The 20,791-nt window shown below is 39.3% G+C and overlaps 1 protein-coding gene across 2 annotated transcripts in view; it reads left to right on the top strand.

Annotated features, from left to right (window-relative positions):
* The first annotated feature begins 375 nt into the window (after positions 1–375).
* The window catches only part of PTTG1IP2 (PTTG1IP family member 2), a 31,177-nt gene continuing 10,761 nt past the window's right edge, over positions 376–20,791 (top strand). The window contains exons 1-5 of one of the 2 annotated variants that reach the window (XM_082328903.1): positions 376–507; positions 5,080–5,132; positions 9,269–9,377; positions 13,972–14,080; positions 17,739–17,804. In XM_082328903.1, the coding sequence (XP_082185029.1) occupies positions 393–507; positions 5,080–5,132; positions 9,269–9,377; positions 13,972–14,080; positions 17,739–17,804 (452 nt within the window). In that variant the 5' untranslated portion in view covers positions 376–392. Of the gene's footprint in view, positions 508–5,079; positions 5,133–9,268; positions 9,378–13,971; positions 14,081–17,735; positions 17,805–20,791 lie in introns of both variants that reach the window. The other variant, XM_082328902.1, reaches the window with a different exon arrangement.

The following is a 20,791-nucleotide window of genomic DNA, read 5'->3' as shown; positions in this document are numbered from 1 at the left end:
ACGGAAAAAAGAGGGTCAAATCAGAAGAACAATAAGCCTTGAGGGAGGGGAGAGAGGCCTGCCACCTCACAGAGCTGAGCCTACAAATGACTGCGAGTTGCAGCCACAGCTCGGCCGCTCGCACAGGTGCGCCAAGGGACGCTGACAGCACGGCCAGGGCCAGGGCAGGCCGCACGCACCGGGAGCTCACGGAAGGTGAAGCACCCGCCCCGGGCGCCTCCGGGGGCGAGAGCCCGGCCTCCGAGGCCGGCTCCTCGGCGTCCCGCCCTCCCGGGAGGCCGCCGCCCCCGCCCGCCCCGCGCCCCCAGCCCCGCCCCGCGCTGGGAGCCGTTGGCGCCTGCGCACGGTCCGTTCCTGGAGCGAGCGCTGCTCCGGCCCGGCCCGGCGCGGCGATGGCGGCGCTGCGCAGGTGGCAGCTGTGGCTGCAGGGCTTGGCGCTGGTGTGGGGCTGCGCCAGGACGGGGCTGGCGCACCTCCCCGCCACGGCTCCGCCAGCGCCGGCGCAGGGTAAGGAGGGGCGGGGAGCCGCGGGGCAGCGCGTAGCCGTTCCCTTCCTCCCCGCCGAGCGGCTCGCCCGTGGGTGCGGGCTGTGGGGCCTTCCCGGGCGTTTCGCTCCTCAGAGCCGCGCTCGCCCCTGAGCGGGGCTGCGGGGGGCCCGGCGGGAGGGGCGGGCAGAGGCCCCCGCTCGCCCCGAGGGCCTTGTGGAGAGTTGGCGGGGCTCGGGGGTTTGCCGTAGTCCCCGTCCCCTGCCTCGGAGCAGGCTGGCTCCGTCTGGCGGGAGGGCGGCCGCCTGTGCGGCTTCCGTCTCGGCTGCGCTCCCTCGCCCCCGCTCGCAGGGGTCTGGCTCCGAGCTTCCGAGCGAGGGAGGGGGCCGTGGCGCTAGGGCTTGTACTGCTGGCCGGCTTGTGGGGCCGCCGGGGCGTCGGGAGTTTTGCCGCAAGGAGACAGCAACCACCTAGGTTTTCTCTGCCCTGGCTGATGATGAGGAATGTGTCTTGGAAGGAGATGCTCTTGCCGTCCAGTTTGTTCTGTTGGAATCGCTTATCTCGTAGCTGCTTTGGGAAAGCAGCTGGTGAAGCTCGTCCTCAAATTTGGTTGCCATTAGTAGATGTGACCAGAAAGGCACACGTCAGCTTGGTTTGCATTAAGTCAGGGTATCTCAAGTGCATGTTGGCACGTGTTTTTCGAGTCCAATTTGAGGTGTTTCATTTCCTTTATGGAAGGGTTTATACTCAAAAAGGAAATATCCAACTTTGTGAGACAACTAACTTGAGGCAGAAGAGAAAGGGAACTGTCAGCATTTCTCGGAGGAAGGAACAGAAGGTAGACCTGCTGATAACTGCAGGTTAATCAGTGTCTTTCTAGTAGTTCAGAGAACCATAGGTGAAACCCAAGGGTTTGGTTGGAGCAAAAAATCAGGCTGAATTGGTGGTGGAGTTGCTTATGGATTCTCTAGGAAAGAACTTTTCACATACTATTATTGCTATGAGAGTTTAGGAATTTGCTCATGACACAAAATTGGTTATTGATATGGAGAAGGATCATTATATTATACAGAAAGATGTGGGTGACCTTTAAGGAATAAATATTAGAAAACAGATTACAGTAAAAAAAAAAATGGATTGTTATGCCATATGACTAGTATTATAATTTTAATCTTAAATCGAAATAGTTGGGAAAAAAAGTGGGGAGGTAGACTTGTTGACTGTCAGATGCCTATCAGTTACTGAAGTGATGCTCTTGTGAAGAGAGAGATGGCAGTTTTATGGTACTTCTGCAAGGCCACGGGACCTTGTATGCCATCCTGTTTAAATAGTCTGCAAATTCAGCACCGGTGTGCAACAGAGTTGGACTGGCACAAAGCAGGGCTACAAAGGTTGTATTGTTCCCTGTTTGAGAAAATACCTAGAAAAGTATGGCTTTAATTGCTGGAGCAGAAGGGAGGTTGAGGGGGAATACGAGTACTTGGTGAAAGTACTCTTATACCAGTAGGAGGGAGCAGCTGTTTAAGTTGAAGAACAGTGTTGTCCTGAGAATGGGGGCAGAGAACACATTAAAATAAACTAGCTATGAATAAGCTTAGTGTAGGTTTTGAAAGGTTTCTGACTGACGGAGCAGTTGCAGGTTTTTTTCTGTGGAATAGTAAGAGGTGTCATGTCTGTCCCATGTTGTGTGTCCCCCAAAAAAAGGAGTCACTGATCTTAAGGCTGTATGGCAGTCCTCAGTCCTTAGTGTATGCTGGTATAGAGCCCTGTCTTCCTAAAAAAAAGACTAAAAAAAATAATCTCTGTATATGCTACCTTCATGCACAAATACATATTGGAAAGGGGAGGGGGCAAAGCTCTTTTTAAACAAAATAGATTTTTATTGTCAGTGCTATTTGTTTTACCTGTACTTTGTGGAGGAAAAGCCTTTGTTCTCTATTTGTGCAGTTACCCTGGTCCATGAGTGTGTCTCCTAGAAAGACAGATACACAGATAATTTGTGTATAATTAACTAAGTACAATTCCTGTATGTGTGGGCAGAATTCTAGTTATAAAAAATAGTAGATGAACAGTGATAGCTTTTTCTTATCTAGTGATAATATAATCTTCATACAGCTACAGTTCACTCTGTACAAGGTGTTACACTAAACTATTTTGGTAAAAATTACACCATGTATCAAAGTAATGCTTCCACTGCTTGGTAAACCAGGCTTGGTATGTAAAAGTAATTTCTCATTTTATTATATGTTGGATGATTAATGCTGATGTTATATGCTAATATAGAAGGAATTACTATGCTTGATAAATACTGTTTAAAGTACAATGTGAATTATTGTTGGTAATGGTGCTATGGTTTACATTTTTTTCCCCCAATAAAGATAATACAGTAGTCTCTTTATATATTAGAGGGAGACTGTCAACTTGATATCTGTTTGAATAAAAAAACCCCAACAAAGTTGGTTTTATTTAATGTGCTGGTACACATAGTGCTTTAGCAAGGTGGATTGAAGGGGTTGTTTGGGTTTTTCTTCTTTTTCAGTTTGGGAGGTGTTTTGTTCTATCTTCTACTCTTGTGGAGATCACCATAACTGGTGGGAAAGTTATATATCTTTGTCAGTTATGTCACCCAGAGAAACATATAAAGCAGAATGGAAAAACTTTTTTTAAATCACTCATGGTAATGTTACATTTTGTAGCAGCAGTACATGAAGATGTTTTGATTTTTGAGATGTATGTTGTGATGATATATTTTTAAGTATTTTTCCACTAAGACTCTTCTATGCTGTTCTGTAGAATAAACGTAAATAAGAGAAGTCTATATTTTTTTATATATAATTTAAGCCCCAGTCTTTTAGTTATATGCCAATATAGGTTATCTGCTATAATATGTCAGGAGGAAGGCAGTTAAAGAAGATAAACAGCATGAAAAGCTTGTGAGCTTACATCCTTTGATAAGAATCTACAGAATGTTACATTTCTTCATTTTGTTGTAGAGAATTCAGTTACTGAAAATGTAACCTAAACCATGTTTTTAGAAGTCCTTGGTGTACTTGCATGCATCTGACCATACCTCGCTAATTTATGTTCAGACAGCCGGTTTGTTTAGGTGTTTTAAATCTTAAATTGAAAATGTGATGAAGTATTGTTATAATAAGCATGGTGGTACTCCATGTGGAATAATCCCATTTGAAAATTTTTTAGTTTAAACTGAGACCTATTTCTGAATCTGCTTTTCATGTTTTTTTTCCATGAATTGGTATATGGGCCTTAACACTTAGGCTGTTTCTCAGTTAATTGGTACTGGATAAACTAGTAAGTGTTTTTTCTAAACAGATATATTAATTAAAGCCGAATATACTGGTACATAAAATGCATTCTGTGTTAAGAATTAGTACCAGAAATTTCGTATTGAATTATTAAAATACTGAAATATGTAGTTATCCCAAACGTTCCAAGAATTTAGCTCAAATAGATAACTGCTTGTGACTAATGCACTGTTATTCATTAAAAGTAGAACTGGATTCCTGATTTGGAGATATTTTCCCTCATATTTATGATATATGTGGAAATAACTTAGAACAGAATAGAGTATTCCAGTTGGAAAGGACCTACAATGATCATCTAGTCCAACTGCCTGACCAATTCAAGGCTGACCAAGTTAAAGCATGTTATTAAGGGCATCAAAAGTTAGTTTCATTAAATAATATTAAAAATTATCATAGAAACTAAAATAATTGGAAAAAAAATCACGGTTCAGACCAGGAGAAGGAACTTCCTCTCATCTGGCAAGGAGTTCATCTGGGTCAAGACTATGGCATGTACGTGGTCCTGTGGGCGGCAGATTATGTCTATGTTGTGCATAAAGACCAGTCTTAAGATGATAAGCATGCAGAACTTCTAAATGAAAGTCATAGCCTTTGGCTGGAATCCTCTGGGAATGTGAACACCACAAAATATTTTCTTTTTTAGGCTAGAAGATGTTTTTTTAAAATCCAAAGAAAATATGAATTAACTTCTTCCACATCACTTGGATTTTCAAACTTCAGTCAGAGTTCCTTGTTGACCTCTTACAAAATAACTCTGTGTCCTATGTTTGGGAAGATTTTTAATTGTTATTTAAAATCATGCTATTTGGGGAGCTTTATTTTTTAAAAAACCTTTTTCCCTAGAAAAAGGTTAATATCTATGGAATGGAGACCAACCCTAGGTGAGGGTCAGCCTTTGCTAGGTTTCCAAAGCTGCGAAACTTGGAATGTTCTCTAAATTGAAGTATAAAAGTCTTAGAACTTCAGCAGAGATACAGGGAAGCTCTTGGTTTTTTTTTTTTCTCCCATGTTGTCCTTAGAGAAAGCAAATTAAAGTTACAAGTAAGTGTAAATTGTTTCCCTACCTAGGTCAGAGGTCAAACTTAAATACTTTGTATCTCTATTTGCTACTGTTTCATGGAATGGTAATATTGAGCTTTCATTGCTTCAATCAAAATTGTTGCTTGTATCTAGAAGTAGAAAAAACAAAAAGCTAAATATTGTGTTAAGTGCTTGACATTACTGAGGAAAAATAAATATAACATCTGTGTGTGTGTGTTTTTTCCTAGCATGTTCAGAGTTTTCCCAGAGGTCCTGTGAAGAATGTCTAAAAAATGTTTCGGTAAGATTTTTAACATCCTTTTTGACTGAGAATTTGATGATTCCCCCCCTGCCCCTTAATATGAAGTCAGATTGTTAGGGTTGGTTTGGCTGTTTGGTGGGGGGGTTGTATTGTTTTTAATGGTGAATCTAGTCAAACTACCCTTAATAAAAGGGAGTCTCTGTTCTTATTTAAATAGTAAACTGATGTGCTGCTTCCCCTCTGTCACACTGGATGCTGGTGTGCTTTCACTTTGCTAGAGTTGCTCCATGATTTGGTCACTCGGGTATTTCTCTGTTTTGTCTGGAGAGGATGGACAGTGTAGAATCCAGGCTTCCAGTTTCAGTGTGTGCCCAGCGCTTTCACAGCGCACCTGAGCAAGTCGATGTTGCTGCCGGTTTAGACCCATCTTCATTTTGCAAGCAGCACTTAGTTAAATTTCCATCTTATACAAGGGCTAGATAAACTGAATCTTATGTGGCTAAAATGCCTTGTATCTCTTGTATGCTGAATAGCAGAACTGGGAAATGAATGTAAATAAACTAGAAATGCCTTTCTCTGGAGATGCCCCAAGCAATGCATTTAACGGAGGCAGACTGGATTGGTGCTTTGTAGATGTTCAGACATGTTGGCCTCTCCACTGACTACATCAGACCGTAAGTGCTTAAGACTGCCAGGCTAGATCTCTGTTCTGGTAGGAAAGTGTTTAGATTTCCAATGAGATTGCAATAAGGCAGACACTTAAAACAATAGAATTTGTTTCTCTGTCCTTTTCTCAAGACCTTTTTAGCTGCACAATAAGCATTGTGGTAAGTATGCAAAAGGTGTCTGTCCCGGCAGAGTAGAAGAAACTCTCATATTTAAAGTGAGAGATTGTTTCTAATTCTAACTTAAGATGCCACTGAAAAGAAATATTTCATGAGTCTTTAAGTTACATAAGTCACTGCAAAATTTTTTCAGTAGGGGAAATTGAGAAATATCTAAAATTAACTGTTTTATGCTTGCTTGTGCATCTTTTGGCTTTTTTAATGGAAAATATATTAATTGCCTTGTATTGATGTGGTTATTGTGTGTTGTCAGACGTGCATGTTTGTCATCATAAGCAGGGCATTGTGTAAAGAACTCTTCATCTTCAAAAGTATAAAGTAGGAAATGGAAAATGTGAGTCATTAAAGATTAAATGTTCAGCGCTACCACTGGTGTGACTGTCACTTCAAATAAGCACTGCTGCAGATACATGAGCACAACCTTTATTAACTTGAGAGCTATGTGTTCACCTTGTGAGAGAAATAAATCCTTTAACTGTGTTTGTGTACTGAAGACACTAACAGAGTTATAGATATATTACTTTTAGAATCTGCCAAACCAATGACAGCGTCCAGGCTTGTTTTGGTGACAGAATGATGGATGATTCAGGGCAACTGCTTCAGTAGCATCAGTGTTAACCTTGAAGAAAGGTGTTTAGACTTGATTCAGACAATTTGTACATACCTTAAAAAAAAAAAAAAAAGAAAGGCTACAGAGCAAAGCCATTAGCATTTGTGTGAGCAATACAAAAGCAAAGGGTTGCTGAAATTACTTTGTTTAATTGCTTCAGTAGGAAAAAAAAAATCAGGTTTTCATATTGGTGATAATATAGATAGCAGCAGCAGATAAAAATGAAAATTAAACATTTGGTGAATAGATAAAAAAAACTCCAAACAAACCATAAAATGTAGTAATTTAGTTCAGTTAAATAAAATTATAATTCAAAATGCTCAAATTTTGTGTATCATAATTATAATTGGATTGGTCTTTTGGCTTGGTCTTTAGAGTTAATGAATACCTATTTTCTTGTGTTTTTATCAATGAGTTCTGAGTGGTAATTTTATAGATATGCTGTTGCATTTCATCTTATTCCTTATAATATGGTACATTAAAAAATAACACAAGGGTTTTGATTAGAGCTGTTGAATCCTGAAACTCAATTTATTTACTTCAAAGAAATATTTACTGCTATGACTAGCAGATTACCAGGTGTATTAAAATTTGAGAACTTTATCTGTTACCAGATAATGTGTAAATATTTATTCATTAACATCTTGAGAGAGTTTTCTCTTCATGTTTCTAACTCCATATGACAGTGTGTAAGACAAAATATGTAACGCAAGCACTAGTGAGACAGGACTGCACTTCAAAATCTGTGTGCATGTGTAGAGCTTCAGCATTCTGGAGAATTTTCCAGAGTCTCACTTTTAACTTCCAAGTAGTCTACCAACATGCTTTTCTCCTCAGCTATTTATTTTTGTCATTCTCATCTTTGTCCTAATAACAGATGTACGGAATCTAAATTCTTGTGGTAAATAGGTTTTAGGCAAGCTAGGCATTAAAAAAGGGAGCTAACAACAGCTATAGGAAATTATATGATCAATACATATAGCCAATTTTTTTGTGAGGGAAAGGTGGGGATAATAGTCACTTGCGTACATCTATCTGATTGTAGAGGAGGAAGCATTAATTTTGTGTTCATAGTTACTATCTTATCTCTTTTGATACTGAGAATATGTCCTTAAAGTGAGTGTGGACTGAATTAATGATGTTGCACTTCATTATCTATGTGAGACTCTACTAAAATAAAGTCAGCAACATCCATCAGAGTGTGAACGTGGTTCCTAGCATACTCTGCAAAGGATATGTGATTTACCTCTAAATAAAATAAAATCTTTTCATTCTTCATTTTTGGGTTATATCGATGAGGATCAAACTTAAGGAAATGTTTCACCCTTGGGTGTTTAGGCTTTTTTCTTTTTTCTGACTTTATTTTGACAATTAGCTCAATTTTTAGCATTGGGAATGAGTCAATTGAAATATTTTTCTCTTACTTCAGCCTCTGTACCAGTCAGTAGCTGTATCAGGTATTGCCTTTTGGGCTACACATGTTTTTAAAAGTTAGTGCAGTACTCTACATCAGAGCGGTACAGTTGACCTTTCTGTGTTCCTAGTTGTCACCAACAGTGCGGAGTCATCCAGGTTAGAAGAGACCTCACGAGTCATCTATTCCAGCCTCCCACTCAAAACAGGGTCAACATTACAGTCAAACAAGTTTAACAGTGACTTTTAGTCTGCCCCCCATTAGCCATTATTTTTGAACTGTTAATTCCTGTTAAATACTTGATCCAACAAAAATAAGCATGCTATCATCTAACATCCTTGATTAAAATTAAAACTTAGGAGGGCAGGTTTTTTGCAAAGATTATTCTGCCGTCTTTATTATTTTTGTTGATGTGTCTTTATCAGGTATGCTTGACTTGTACAGTCTACCAACTACAAAATATGAATAAATTTTTCTTGTCTCGTTCTTCACTTTTTTTCAAGAGAGCAGAATCTACTACAAGCAGTTTCCTTTGTATTTAACGTTTTCTAACCCTTTAGAGCAAGATAACAGACTTTGTGCAATTGAGGATGTATGACAGAGATGTTCTTGATAGTACTGTTACGTAAAGCATAGTTCCTGGATGAACTCTTTCTAGAATGAATCCTAAAAAACCCTGTTATGTCAGGGATTCCTTTTACTGTCATCCAAAACTTCTTCACTGGTTCAGTTGTGTGGTAAAGGAATTTTGAATGAGTATGTATTTTAACAGATGAAAAACAAAACTTAAACTTGATGCTTAGTGGTGACATGAAAAGCAGAAATGTTGTGCTGGTATTGTAACTATAATACATGTAAGAAATATTAAATTTTAAAAATATCGAGATGTGTAAGTGTGTACAATTAAAGCACCCAATGTACTTTGCAACACAGATTGGGTAAGGCTGTATCTTTTATTACCTTGCAGCAAAACCTCCTGTAGAATTGTAAGGGTTCTTTATTTTTTTTTTTCTTTCTGTTGATAGTCAAATATAGGGCTGAAATAATATAAATGTATATGTATCTATCAAAGATACAGGTGTTTTAAAATTCTGAACAGTTTGCATTCTGGTTTTATATTCTCGATAATTTCAGTAATTCTAAACCCAAAGCCATTTTATCCTCAAGTATACAGAGCACCTCAGTATGTTACCAAATATCTTCAGGCTAGTGTAAATATTTGTTACCTGTAAGTACAAAATGTAATTATTCACAACTGTCAACTGTTTTTGAAGATCAGTAACTTTTATTTGTTTCTTTCGCACAGTGCCTTTGGTGTTATACCAACAACACTTGTATTGATTACCCTGTAAGAAGCATTCTTCCGCCATCTTCATTATGTTCACTCTCAAATGCTCGATGGGGAGTTTGCTGGAGTAGGTACTAATTTTACTTTTGATGTAGAGAATTATTTATGAGTATGATTAGATTAAAGTAAGACTACTGCTTACTAGAGCGGTTTCCTGATGATTTATTTGGAGGGGTGGGGAAGGAGGAGGCAGTTTTTACGATTTGGAACCGTGATCCCTGATCTTCTGGACTTACAAAATAGTCATTGTTAAGGGTTCTTTGTGAACAGCCAGTACAGTTATGCTGATCCAATGGCTTTAAGACATTTACTATGTAGTGAAGTTCTGTTGATGTTGAAGTCTAGACTGGGAACCAGCGATGTTGGAATGTTCTGAGTATTTTATGTATGTAGTCAGGATTCACCTGTTTCTTAAATCATACTTCTGAGGCACAAAGAACTAAGGTCATTCCCTGTTGATAACGGGCGACCGTTCTTACCTTTTTAAAATTTCTTAAAATGTTGGATGATATGCCTGGATCCATAATTTTTACAGTATATTCCAGTGGCAGCAGTGAACCAATACCACAGGAACAGAGCCATCCAAAAATTCTTGAATGCTGTTTTTGCTTAAACAACTGAAAAAAGCGTGGTCTGTGGGTGCTGAAAGCAATGCAGTTAAGGTTGAACAGGGAGCTGTAGAGTGCCATTGTAGATTGTAGTGCTGCTTCATTTCATTGTTCTTAGATTTCCTTTTGCTTTGCATTTTGTATTACGAAATACAGTGCAGTGCATATGCTGCCATTGGGTGAAATCTTTGGAACTATTTTTGCAATACTGTGTATATAGATCTAAATTCAAAATAGACTGGAACAGAACAAATAAGACATTGGAAAGCTTGTCATATGAAATAAGAGTACATCTTCAGTCCAGTAAAGCAAAGGCTTGCTGCTTTCTATGCATTTACTCATGAACACCAGGACACTAAAGGACAAAAACAAGTGGGGATAAACTATCAGTGACTATATTAACTCTAAATTAGAAGACAGTTATCACACTTAGAGCAGTGCAATTATGAAGTAGTCTTTAAATTAGAGTAGCAAAGGGGGAAGATTGCTATTAAAACGGAGCATGCAAGTTTCTGAACGCTACCACTTCATATAATCCCTGCAAACAGAGGGACTAGATTGCATGATACAGGAGAACTTTACCAATTCTTTGTTCTTAGCAGAAAGGCTCTGTGCTTTGTTTTGTGAGAGAAAGCATTTATGCTTAGACTTTTGGAGTTTTTTAGAGCTACAGAAGGTGTATCATTTCACTGATAAGGCACACATTATAAGGAAATTGGGCTTTCAGTATTATAGTAAATGCTGTTACTATGAACTGTTAAGCAGACTTTTTTTCTGGAAGTGTGGTAGGTTGACTCCTGCCAACAGCTAAGTATCCACACTGCTGCTTGCTTACTCCCTCCCCTGGCCCCAGTGGGATGGAGGAAGAAAATAGGAAGAACAAAAGCAAGAAAAATCATAGATTGAGATAAAGGTAGCTTAATACGTGAAGGAAAAAGGAGGGGGGGGAGGGGGACCAAGCAAAGCAAATCACTTGCCACCTCCCACAGGCAGACTGGTGCCCAGCCAGTCCCCAAACAATAGTCACCTTGGAAGCCAGATACCCCCTCCACTTCTTTTCCTTTACCTCAGGTTTTATTGCTGATCATGGCAGCGTATGGTGTGGCATATCCCTTTGGCCAGTTTGGGTCAGGTGTTCTGGCAGTGTCCCCTCCTGACCTCTCTGATCTCTTGCCTACCTCCAGCCCTACTCACTGCGGGGGAACGGAGTGTGTGTGTGTGTGGGAAAAGATAAAATCTTGATGCTTTTCAAGCCTGTTCAGCAACAGCCAAAACATTGGTCTATTATCATCCCTGTTTTAGCCAGAAATCCAAAACATGACATCATACCAACTGCTGTGAAGAGAGTTAACTCTGTCCCAGTCACACCCAGTACGGAAATGCATTTGTGCTGTGTCCTTTTGCAAAGCAGGGATGACTGGTATCTCCTGATACTAAGGGTGTTCTTGGCAGTTTACTCCTGATATAGAAATGGCTTCTAGCTTGGGTGCCATTTGTGTTTCTAGATTGAATGCAGCTTAAACAGAGAATGGAGCACATTCTCAGCAAAAATGATAAAAGTGGAAAAAGAAAAAAAAAACCAAAACAACAAAAAACCCCAGATATGCATTTCCTTAATAGATTTTTTACAAATTATATGCAGCAACATGCCCTGGGGATATGTAGTCTTATTGAGACTGTCCCCTTTGGGCACAGCAGGAAAACTAATTACCTTGTAAGAGTGGTGGTATTTTTCCTTTTTGCAAATAAAATGAGGAGTTGAGTGTTGGCTCAGTGTTTCTGAAAATGAAGCTGAATATTGCAGCTCTCAAAAAGTCAAAAACAAATGACTGGCTTCCAGTTCCAATTTTTATGGGATAAGACATGTTGGCAGATTATTAACCAGCAGTGAAGAAAAAAAAGAACAGTATAGAAGCAACATAATATGAAGTAGCTTAATTGTATTGTTTTTCATGAATAATAAGCAAATGAAATAGTGGAGATAGGAATGCAGGCTGAAAACTGACCATCTTTTTCTGCACTTTGTTAATAGGTTCGAAATATATTTTTTGCTTCAGTTAAATGGCATTTAAAAATAAATAGTATACTTTAAAAAAATTAAATGGAGATTAAAAGCATTTTTTGTTTTTACTTCACTGAATGAAGTATATTTCATTGCCTGTAACTTGTAGGGGAGTAACAGAATGAGAAACGGGGTAGGGTGAAATGTATTACTTGAAAAATTTATGTGCTCAGGATTTACTTGCATATTGTAAGTAGAAACTACGTATTAATCTGTATTATAAACTGTAGCCAGTAAATTATAACACACAAGCAAAAATATTTGCTGGGATCTATTCTTTGGCAATATCTGTGAAGGGTATTCCTTGGCCAGATGTGAGTTGGTGAGATCTGTAGAGAAGTAAGACTCTTTGGCTTATGCATGTGATCAGAGAGGACAGACCTTCTGAACTTCACTTGCTAAATTTGACTGCCTTATCACTAGTACCTTGAAGCAGTAAAAAGTGCATGTGCAGCTACTTTGTATTACTGCAGCAGCATGCAGCTGCTGAATCTAGCAGAGTTCAGAGGGATTTATGTAGGAGAGGGGAGAAGAGACAGCTTCCCTGCCCTTCCCCCCATCATGCTTTAAAATAGACAGTGTGGAGAGGGGTGTTTAGTTTTTATTCTCTCTGATACAACTTCCCTGACTGATTTCCTTTTGTCCTTTGTTAGGTCCTTTAAATAACTCCTCAAAAGTTGTGTCTATAGTGTTGCTTGTATCATTCCTGTTTGCTTTCTTCTTGGGCCTCACTCTTTTCCAGGACATCAGGTTTCTGATTCAGCTACAGTTGTTATAGTGTATGCAGTTAAAATAATACACCACCACCCATTTGTTAACCTCTCTGTGGATGTAGAAGATGACTCTCTCTGGACATAGAAGATGACTTAGGAAGTTTTATGGAGAGTTTTCTATTGGCTCCTTCAAATCCTCTGACATTGTCATCTTATTTCATTTTACTCTTTCTTTAACTGCTGCATGTAATGCGTCTACACTGATGCTGCACCTATATGACTTATGTGTTCATGCTGTACATTGGCTAAGGTTGTCATTGGGAGGCAGAACTGTGGAATCACACCAGTAGATATATATCCTATAAAGTATTATAGGATTGTCCTGGTTTCAGCTGGGATAGAGTTAACTTTCGTCTTGGTAGCCGGTATGGGGGCTGTGTTTTGGGTTTAGGATGAGAACAATGTCGATGATACACTGATGCTTTGGTTCTTGCTAAGTAGTGCTAAGCTGTCTCTAAATAGGTGCTAAGTGGCGCTCACAGTGGTAAAGGACTTTTCAGCTTCCCATGCTCTGCCGGGGGCACAAGAAGCTGGGAGGGGGCACAGCCAGGACAGCTGGCCCAGACTGGCCCAAGGGCTATTCCATACCATATGACATCATGCTCAGTATATATAAGCTGGGGGAAGAAGAAGGAAGGAGGGGGACATTGGGCATGATGGCGTTTGTCTTCCCAAGTAACCGTTACGCGTGATGGAGCCCTGCTTTCCTGGGGATGGCTGAACACCTGCCTGCCGATGGGAAGTAGTGAATGAATTCCTTGTTTTGTTTTGTTTGCGTGCACGGTTTTTTTGTTTTGCCTATTTAACTGTTCTAATTTATTTTGCTTCAATTATTAAACTGTTCTTATCTCAACCCACGAGTTTCCTCCCTTTTACCCTTCTGATTCTCTCCCCATCCCACTGGTGGGGAGTGAGCGAGCGGCTGCGTGGTGCTTAGTTGCTGGCTGGGGTTAAACCACGACAAGGATGACTTTTAATAATTTGGTGTATGTATTTTACTTAATTTTACTTAATGTCTGTTCAGTGTAGATTATGCATACTAGCAAAATTTTTTTAGTTTTAACTGGGGTAGTTGTGCAGAGTTGTGGGTTTGTTTTTTTGTTTTTTTGTTTTTTTCCTTAGAGGTGAAAAAATTGCTTGGGAAGGAGGGGAAGAATTATCAGAAAGACAAATGTTAATGCTGGAGTCTAACAAGTTGAATATATTCATATTTTTCAGTAAACTTTGAGGCTTTAATTATTGCCATAGCTGTAGTAGCTGGACTCATTCTGGTGTCCATAGCAGTCTGTTGCTGTTACTGCTGTTACTGCAGAAGGCGTTCCAGGAGGTAAATATATATACATATATATTTTTGTTTCCTTTACTAACTTTGTGTGCTGGTCTTCCCTACCTACCTACAATTTTTACTCTCCAGTTTAATAAGAATCTCTTCATTTGGAAGCAATTTTGGTCACTTTGTTTTATTTGTTTGAGAGAGAACCAAAAAAAAGGTGTTCAGTGACAGGCAGTGTGACAGTAGAAATGATGCTGGAATGACACTGAAGTGATGTTATTAGTGGTGGCATCACAGATATGTTCTTCAAGTAAGCTATTGCTTTACATTTCTACATTTTATACTTCCTTATTAAGATTGGACATGAGATATTTCGATGGCCAAATAAATACTTGCTTCTTGTGATAACAGAAAAAATAATTTCTTTCAAGGCAAGGTCACGGTACAGCAAAAAGGGACCAGATGGGTAATAAGTAACTGAGCAACAATTTCCTACAGCACTTGGTATCCGTGCTTCAGAGTTTGCTCTAGGATCTCTTGGTAGACAGTATCTACGTGATTAGCTGTCTTTGCCAATTCAACAAAATATTCTAAATGTAAGATGATACTTTTTTGCTCTAAGATACTAAGAATGACTGACTTATTTTCAAGTAAAGTGATACTGCAAAAATTAAATGTTTTTTAGATCTTGGAGGACTTGTAAAACTTTTTTTTTTTCTACTGGGTTACTTCTTTAATTGGCTAATATCCTTCAAAAGGAGGGAAATAGCTGATGAGCAGGTAAAATAGGTAAGTCAGTGCTTCCATGGGAAGTGATCAGTGCTTATTCCCTAATGAAACACCTGGAAAGCCTTGTTTAGTGGGACAGCACAATATGCTTCCTTGTGTCACTGAAGTTTTAGAGGTCAGGTTTCTGGGCAGTGGAGTTCCAGCTTCAGCTAGCTCTGTTCCTTTTGTCCTTCAGTGTGAACAAAATGTGGACCTTATTTCTTGATCTGAAATAATTTCCATACTCAAGTACCTGTTATTCATTGTTCTTGTTTGAGGGTTGGGGTTTTTTTTAAAGAATTTATGCAGCTGCACACTGTTTAGTGCTGACCTTCAAGCCACAGAAATATCGTACATCTGTGGCTTGCAAAAAAGGAGAAAACAATTTTAAATAACATGTCATTCCTTTTTCTTTTCCCTGAGGAAGATGTATGCACCTGTTCTGCTGGCAGATTGGTCTACCAAATCTCTCCTAGTGCAAAAGTTGATAACTCTTTAGCCCTGTGCTGATAAGCCCTGAAGTTGTATAGAACTGTTTTAGATTTTATGTAAGATCTGCCAACTTGCTCTGCAGTAGAACTGAGTAGGCCCCTGTGGCTGACATGCCAACAAATAAACCTTGATTCCTGTAAAGAGGGAGACTTGTGCCTGACTTCAGTTTTAGTAGCTAAGTTGTCAGTCAGTACTGTAACATCTAATTCAAAAAATAGGTTAGTTGAGAGTCATCTTATGCCAGAACTCCAAAGGTGTCAAGCTTAATCTTCTGACACTCAGAGGATTTAAAGGCCTTGTCAGAGTAGGGTCCAGCTTATTTCAGGAGGATTCAGACTGTATTATTACACTGGAGCCTGATATATTACTGGCTTTAAAACCACTGATTCTCAGCAGGAATTCTTTTGCTATCTGTTTCCTCAGTTTGGGGACTCCTTTTCCACAAAAGAAACTTTTTTTTTTTAATCAATTGGAAGAAGGAAAATTTGTAGAAATGCAATATTAAATCTGTTTTACTGACTTCTTACATATATCGTCTCAGATCTCGGGTGCAACCTTGTTTTGCAGAAGCATCAGTATTCCTTCTGGGAGTTTTTAAGCTGTGGGGTTTCAATGTTTAAGAAGCCAGCACTAATCTTTTCCCTGAACACAGAGAATACTTAGGTGCGTTAATCCCCACATCAGTAACGTAGCTGGCTCGCCTGAATCCATCCCTACCCTAGAAATCCTAGGACTATTGGTGCATTGTTTCAGTTCATTACTTTTATGCTATGTATGGACTTCAAGAGTCTGGTTCCATGTACTTAAGATATAACTTTTCATGAAAATATACTAAATAGACTGTCTTGAACTTCTTCAGTTTAACAGCCACTTTTTAAAATTTTTGTAATTTCAGACTTTCTAATTTTGAAGAAAAACTCACTTCCTTCAAAGTGTCTAGAAATCAGAAGATATTTAATGTATTTTTTTAATTATAGGGAAGAAATATATTTTCTGAATCCTATACCAGCTTTTTATTGATTTGATGGGTTTGTATTTTGCAACGCCAATGTGAAGTGAGACTATTACGTAATTAAGACACTGGCGTCTCCAGTAAAGTAGTTTTACAGAATGATGCCCAAGAATGGGAGCTTCTAGTCTTCCTGGACATGCTAATATGGGGGATTGATTAGTTTTACAAAAGGTTCTAACGTAGTTTTCCAGTAAAGGTGACCTGTTGCATGTGTTTCCTGCTGCTAAACTCCCCCAAGATTTTTCTAACTCTTTATGTGGAAACAAAAAAGGAGGAACTAGAAAATATGTATGTGAAACATTATATGGATTCTGAATTACTGATTGTATTTAAATGACTAAGATGTTCAAAGACATGTATGGACTGATTGAGCAGATGGAAAAATTGAATTCAGATTTCCAGTTCTGGTATCTGTGAATTTTGTATGTTAAAACATTTGACATGCTATAATTAACCACTGGATGTCACTCTTGCTTAACTTGTATGTTGGTTGCTGCGGATGTGTGGTACTTTAACTATCCATTTCTCTATTAGCAGATGTGTTAATAGTGTAAATATTCATATCAAACATCTTCAGATAGTGTATTCAGTTTTGAAAAATGATTACCACCTGGAAAAGCATGGCAGGTGTCCATTCACTAATCCTGAAGAATTGTCATTAATTTTGTCAGGAAAAAAAATAACAGACAAATAAATATTGTTTGCCATTTGCTTTAGAGTTCTACAATTCTTATATGGTGTATCTAATGGTTAAGTGAAGCTGAGCTTTCTCCAAGGCAGGTCTCAAAGCTTAAGTGTATGCCTTCAGGAGAGCATATCTGCACAGGCACAGCTCAGATGTACTATATAGGCTCAGTATTTCCCAGAATCACACAGCTGATGCACTCAGGTAAATCCTTGCTCATTCCAGAACAGTGAAGGCAGCTGCCAAGACAGTTCATGCAGACTGCTTTCCTGGGGGCAACTTGAGATTGGATAGTGATGGCTGTAGGAAAGATAAATTGTTCTGGCATCAAAGGCTTATGAGCCATCAATCTTCTTCCAGAGGGCAACAATGGAATTAACTGTGCATGTGCAGAATGCTTACTCTAAAATGGGGTGTGACACGTGGGGAAAATGGCAAGTAGGACTCCTACTTCTATAACAGTCTACAACCTGTTCCTAAGAGACTTTAAGAGACTCGTGTGGAGTCTGAAGCACACATTGCTACAGTGGGTGAAGCATTTGGGCATTATAAAATGTGAAAGGGTAATTCTACAAATTTGTCAATTATACTTATTCAGCAATGAAATTTTACATGGCTGTGAAGAAGTATCTCAGGTCAGACTATAAATCCTTTTCGAAAAGTCATTTAGTCAAATGACTAAACAGTGATTGCCTAGCACTGAAATTGCTTTTTCTTCCTCTTATGCTTTCCTTCCCTCCTTATTTTTCTAGTAGACCAGATGAAGAAGAAGAACGGCTAGCTAGAAAAAGAGAGGAACGAAGACTACAGTCTCTTCAGAGGTAAGCCTTGACAGCTTGATATATAGCTATACACTTCCTGGTGATATAGGAATATTCTGCCCTTCTAAGGAATACACGGAGTACTAAACAAAGAGGCATTATGGAGTTAGGCGTGACAGTGTCAGTTTTTTACAGAATGGGGCTTATTGTGAGATTTGCAAACCTGATTAGGAGCCTGTATTTCTGTAAGTGAACAGGGAGTGAATAGGTTGATACTCACTGTGGCAGGTACAAGTGCTCTGTGCCAGGCAAGAGCAAACAGGAGGAATGTGTCTGAAGTCTTGCCTAGTCTCTCCTGGACTGATGCCTGTCTTGGCATGAGTTAATGCCTAACTGAGGCTGGGATTCAGAGGTGAAAACCACTTTTTGGATTCATTTGGTAACTGGTTCTTTTTCTTTTAAAATCTAGCTGGGAAAGGTAGAGAGGTTGGTAGCGAGACACCTATTAGAAATTTTGCTCAGGAAGTGGAAAACTTTGACTCAGATCTCACTTTAGACTTAATCCCACATTTCCATCCTTTCTGTTAAAGCTGTAGTACAGTATAGGAAGAAGTACAAGAGTCAGCAGCGATACAGTGCTTCTCAGTGGGAACAGTATTCCTTCAGATGTAGGTTTTTATAGCTTAGTTCCCCAGTGACTCTTCATGGTTTTTACATTATTCTTTAGATAAACAGTTTTTGTAGGTAGGACCATGATACCTGGTACAAGCCCATTGTACCTTTTGAATCGTACTTCCTTTCATGGTCTTTATTTTGGAGATTCACCATGGATTAGCTTCAGCAAGACAGCAGGAGAGTCCTAACCAAACTAATGCTAGGCTTGGAGCTGTCAGGAGTGGGTTTGAATACCCACAGACCGTCAAGGAAATTAATCCTAGGTTTGCCTCTTCCTGGTCATGTTCTCTAAATGCTTGGCTGCCAAGTAACAGGTGAGCTGAACCTTCACTGCCTTGCTGATGCCTGCTGTTTTCTCCTGAACTCACTCATTGCTAATATGAGTAGGGACTGCAGGGAGCAAGGCATGCTTCCAGATGAGACCCCTTGGTGAGCTTTTGCACGAAGACATTAAGTTTCTCTATTACGAATGTGCATAAGAAGACATGGTAGGTAGGCAAACATGCTTCATTTCCTCAGATAGATTATGTTTCTGGCTGGGCACAAAAGTGGGAGCCAATAAAGTTCTCTTACTGGTGTGCCTACTGTCGCTCATGTCTCTGACTGGCAGGAGCTGGGAGAATCCCTCATATTAACTCCATGCAAATCTGCTTTCTGTTTCTGAACTGCCAGGTTGTATAAGCAAACACAGCAACTGTTTGCCCTGAATCTGACAATGGTTATGGCTCTGAAGCAGGCATTGTGAAATTAGGAAGCAGAATAGCTTCTGTTGTAATGGGTTAAATTGATCCTTTAGCCTTGTACAAAATTCCTAAATTGTTGGCAATGGAAAGAATTAGAATACTGGGAATGTTTAACAAGTAAGAATTTTTCAGAGCTTGACTTAGTGCAAAGCTTGAATGGTTAGTTTTGGTTTTGTGACTTTGATATTTTTTTTTAGAGCTATTACATACTGGCAGTTTAAATATATCTATTTCATTTTTCTACTAGGCGTGTAATACAGTTTAGTAGCTTTTAAACTTAACAAATTCTCTTTATTCTGCACAAATTTTATTTTTCAGACTTACTGTTGCAGTAATGCGTATTCTGCATTTGTACTTGTTTAGGAAAGTATAAGCTTAAAAGTAACTTTCTGCAGGGGAAAGATGAGAATTAGATGTCTCCTAGTGTAGCTGAGCTAAATTACTGTCTTGAAAATGTATATTTTTGAGTGTAATGGTGCCACTAATTTAACCCTTTAGATTGTTTGTAAAGGCCTTCTACTTCTGATGTAACTGTGAGCTGCTGATGGAAACAGCATTCTTACTTTTCTTTCACGCCCAAGGCACAACATTCCTTGGCTCTATGCTATGCCAAATTCGTTTTGCAAAAAGCTATTCATGTTTCTGTGAGGTTTTTGAGTTTTTTTGTTCTGTTGGGTGAATTCAGTGAACAGTCTCAGTATGTATCCATAAAATTGCCGGGACCCACAGGATGCAAGGACAGCATGAATCCAGGGATGGGAGAAAAGCAAAGAAAGCATTTATTTGGGGGTGGAGTAGAACGCAACACTTCCCCTTTCACCATTGCAAGGTAGTGTCAAACTTTATCCAAGAAGAGAATGGATGCAAATTTGTTTTCCTAAATATCTTAATTTGTGAGGTGAAAGTGTCATGCCTGAATGTGCACAGAAGGGTAAGAAATAGGTGGCCAGTTTAGGAAGTACACTCATGCATACTCGTACCATGCAGTTTCTCAGATAAGTGATGTTGAAGACTTGCAGTGGATCAGAAAAAAGGGAAATTTTCCACCTGTTAATCCACCTCTAACTAGTCATGGCACAACAGGCAGAGTGCTAGTGTGAAGGTAACTTCTCCTGTAATGCTTTTGTTTTCTTCTAAAAAGAAGGGATCCTGTGAGGAATATCAATATTTTGTTGTGTGTCAAAACCATGCGCCTTGTTGTGGTGAAATGCACATCCTTAATATTATGCTACATTGTTCAGTTAAATCAACACTTATTTATGTTTGTTATAAAGCAAAGACTTGTGACCAGGTGCATAGGGGATGATTGTGTATCATAACCTTTCCACTGTGATTTGCGTATCGACTTTAAATTCTTGGTACAATTAATCTGTACGAAGTCTGATACTTCTGGAGCATAGGGTTTTCTGTGCACACACAGAGCAAGTGGTGTTGTACCAGGCAATTAGCAATGCAGAGCTGAGATCAACTCCATTCCTGAATTAAGCCTAGGAACAAGGATCGCTGGGAGCCGACTGTTCCACCAGAATGATTGCTGCAGCCTTAGAGCAGCAGCCCTCCTGCCTAGCTTGTCTCAGGAGCGTGTCTGTGAAACAGAGAAGCTGTTCGAATTGCAGGAGAGAGCTTAGC

This window comes from Platalea leucorodia, assembly GCF_965183815.1.
Source record: "Platalea leucorodia genome assembly, chromosome: 1".
Classification (NCBI taxonomy): Eukaryota; Metazoa; Chordata; class Aves; order Pelecaniformes; family Threskiornithidae; genus Platalea; species Platalea leucorodia.
This window is presented reverse-complemented; position numbering and strand designations above follow the sequence as displayed.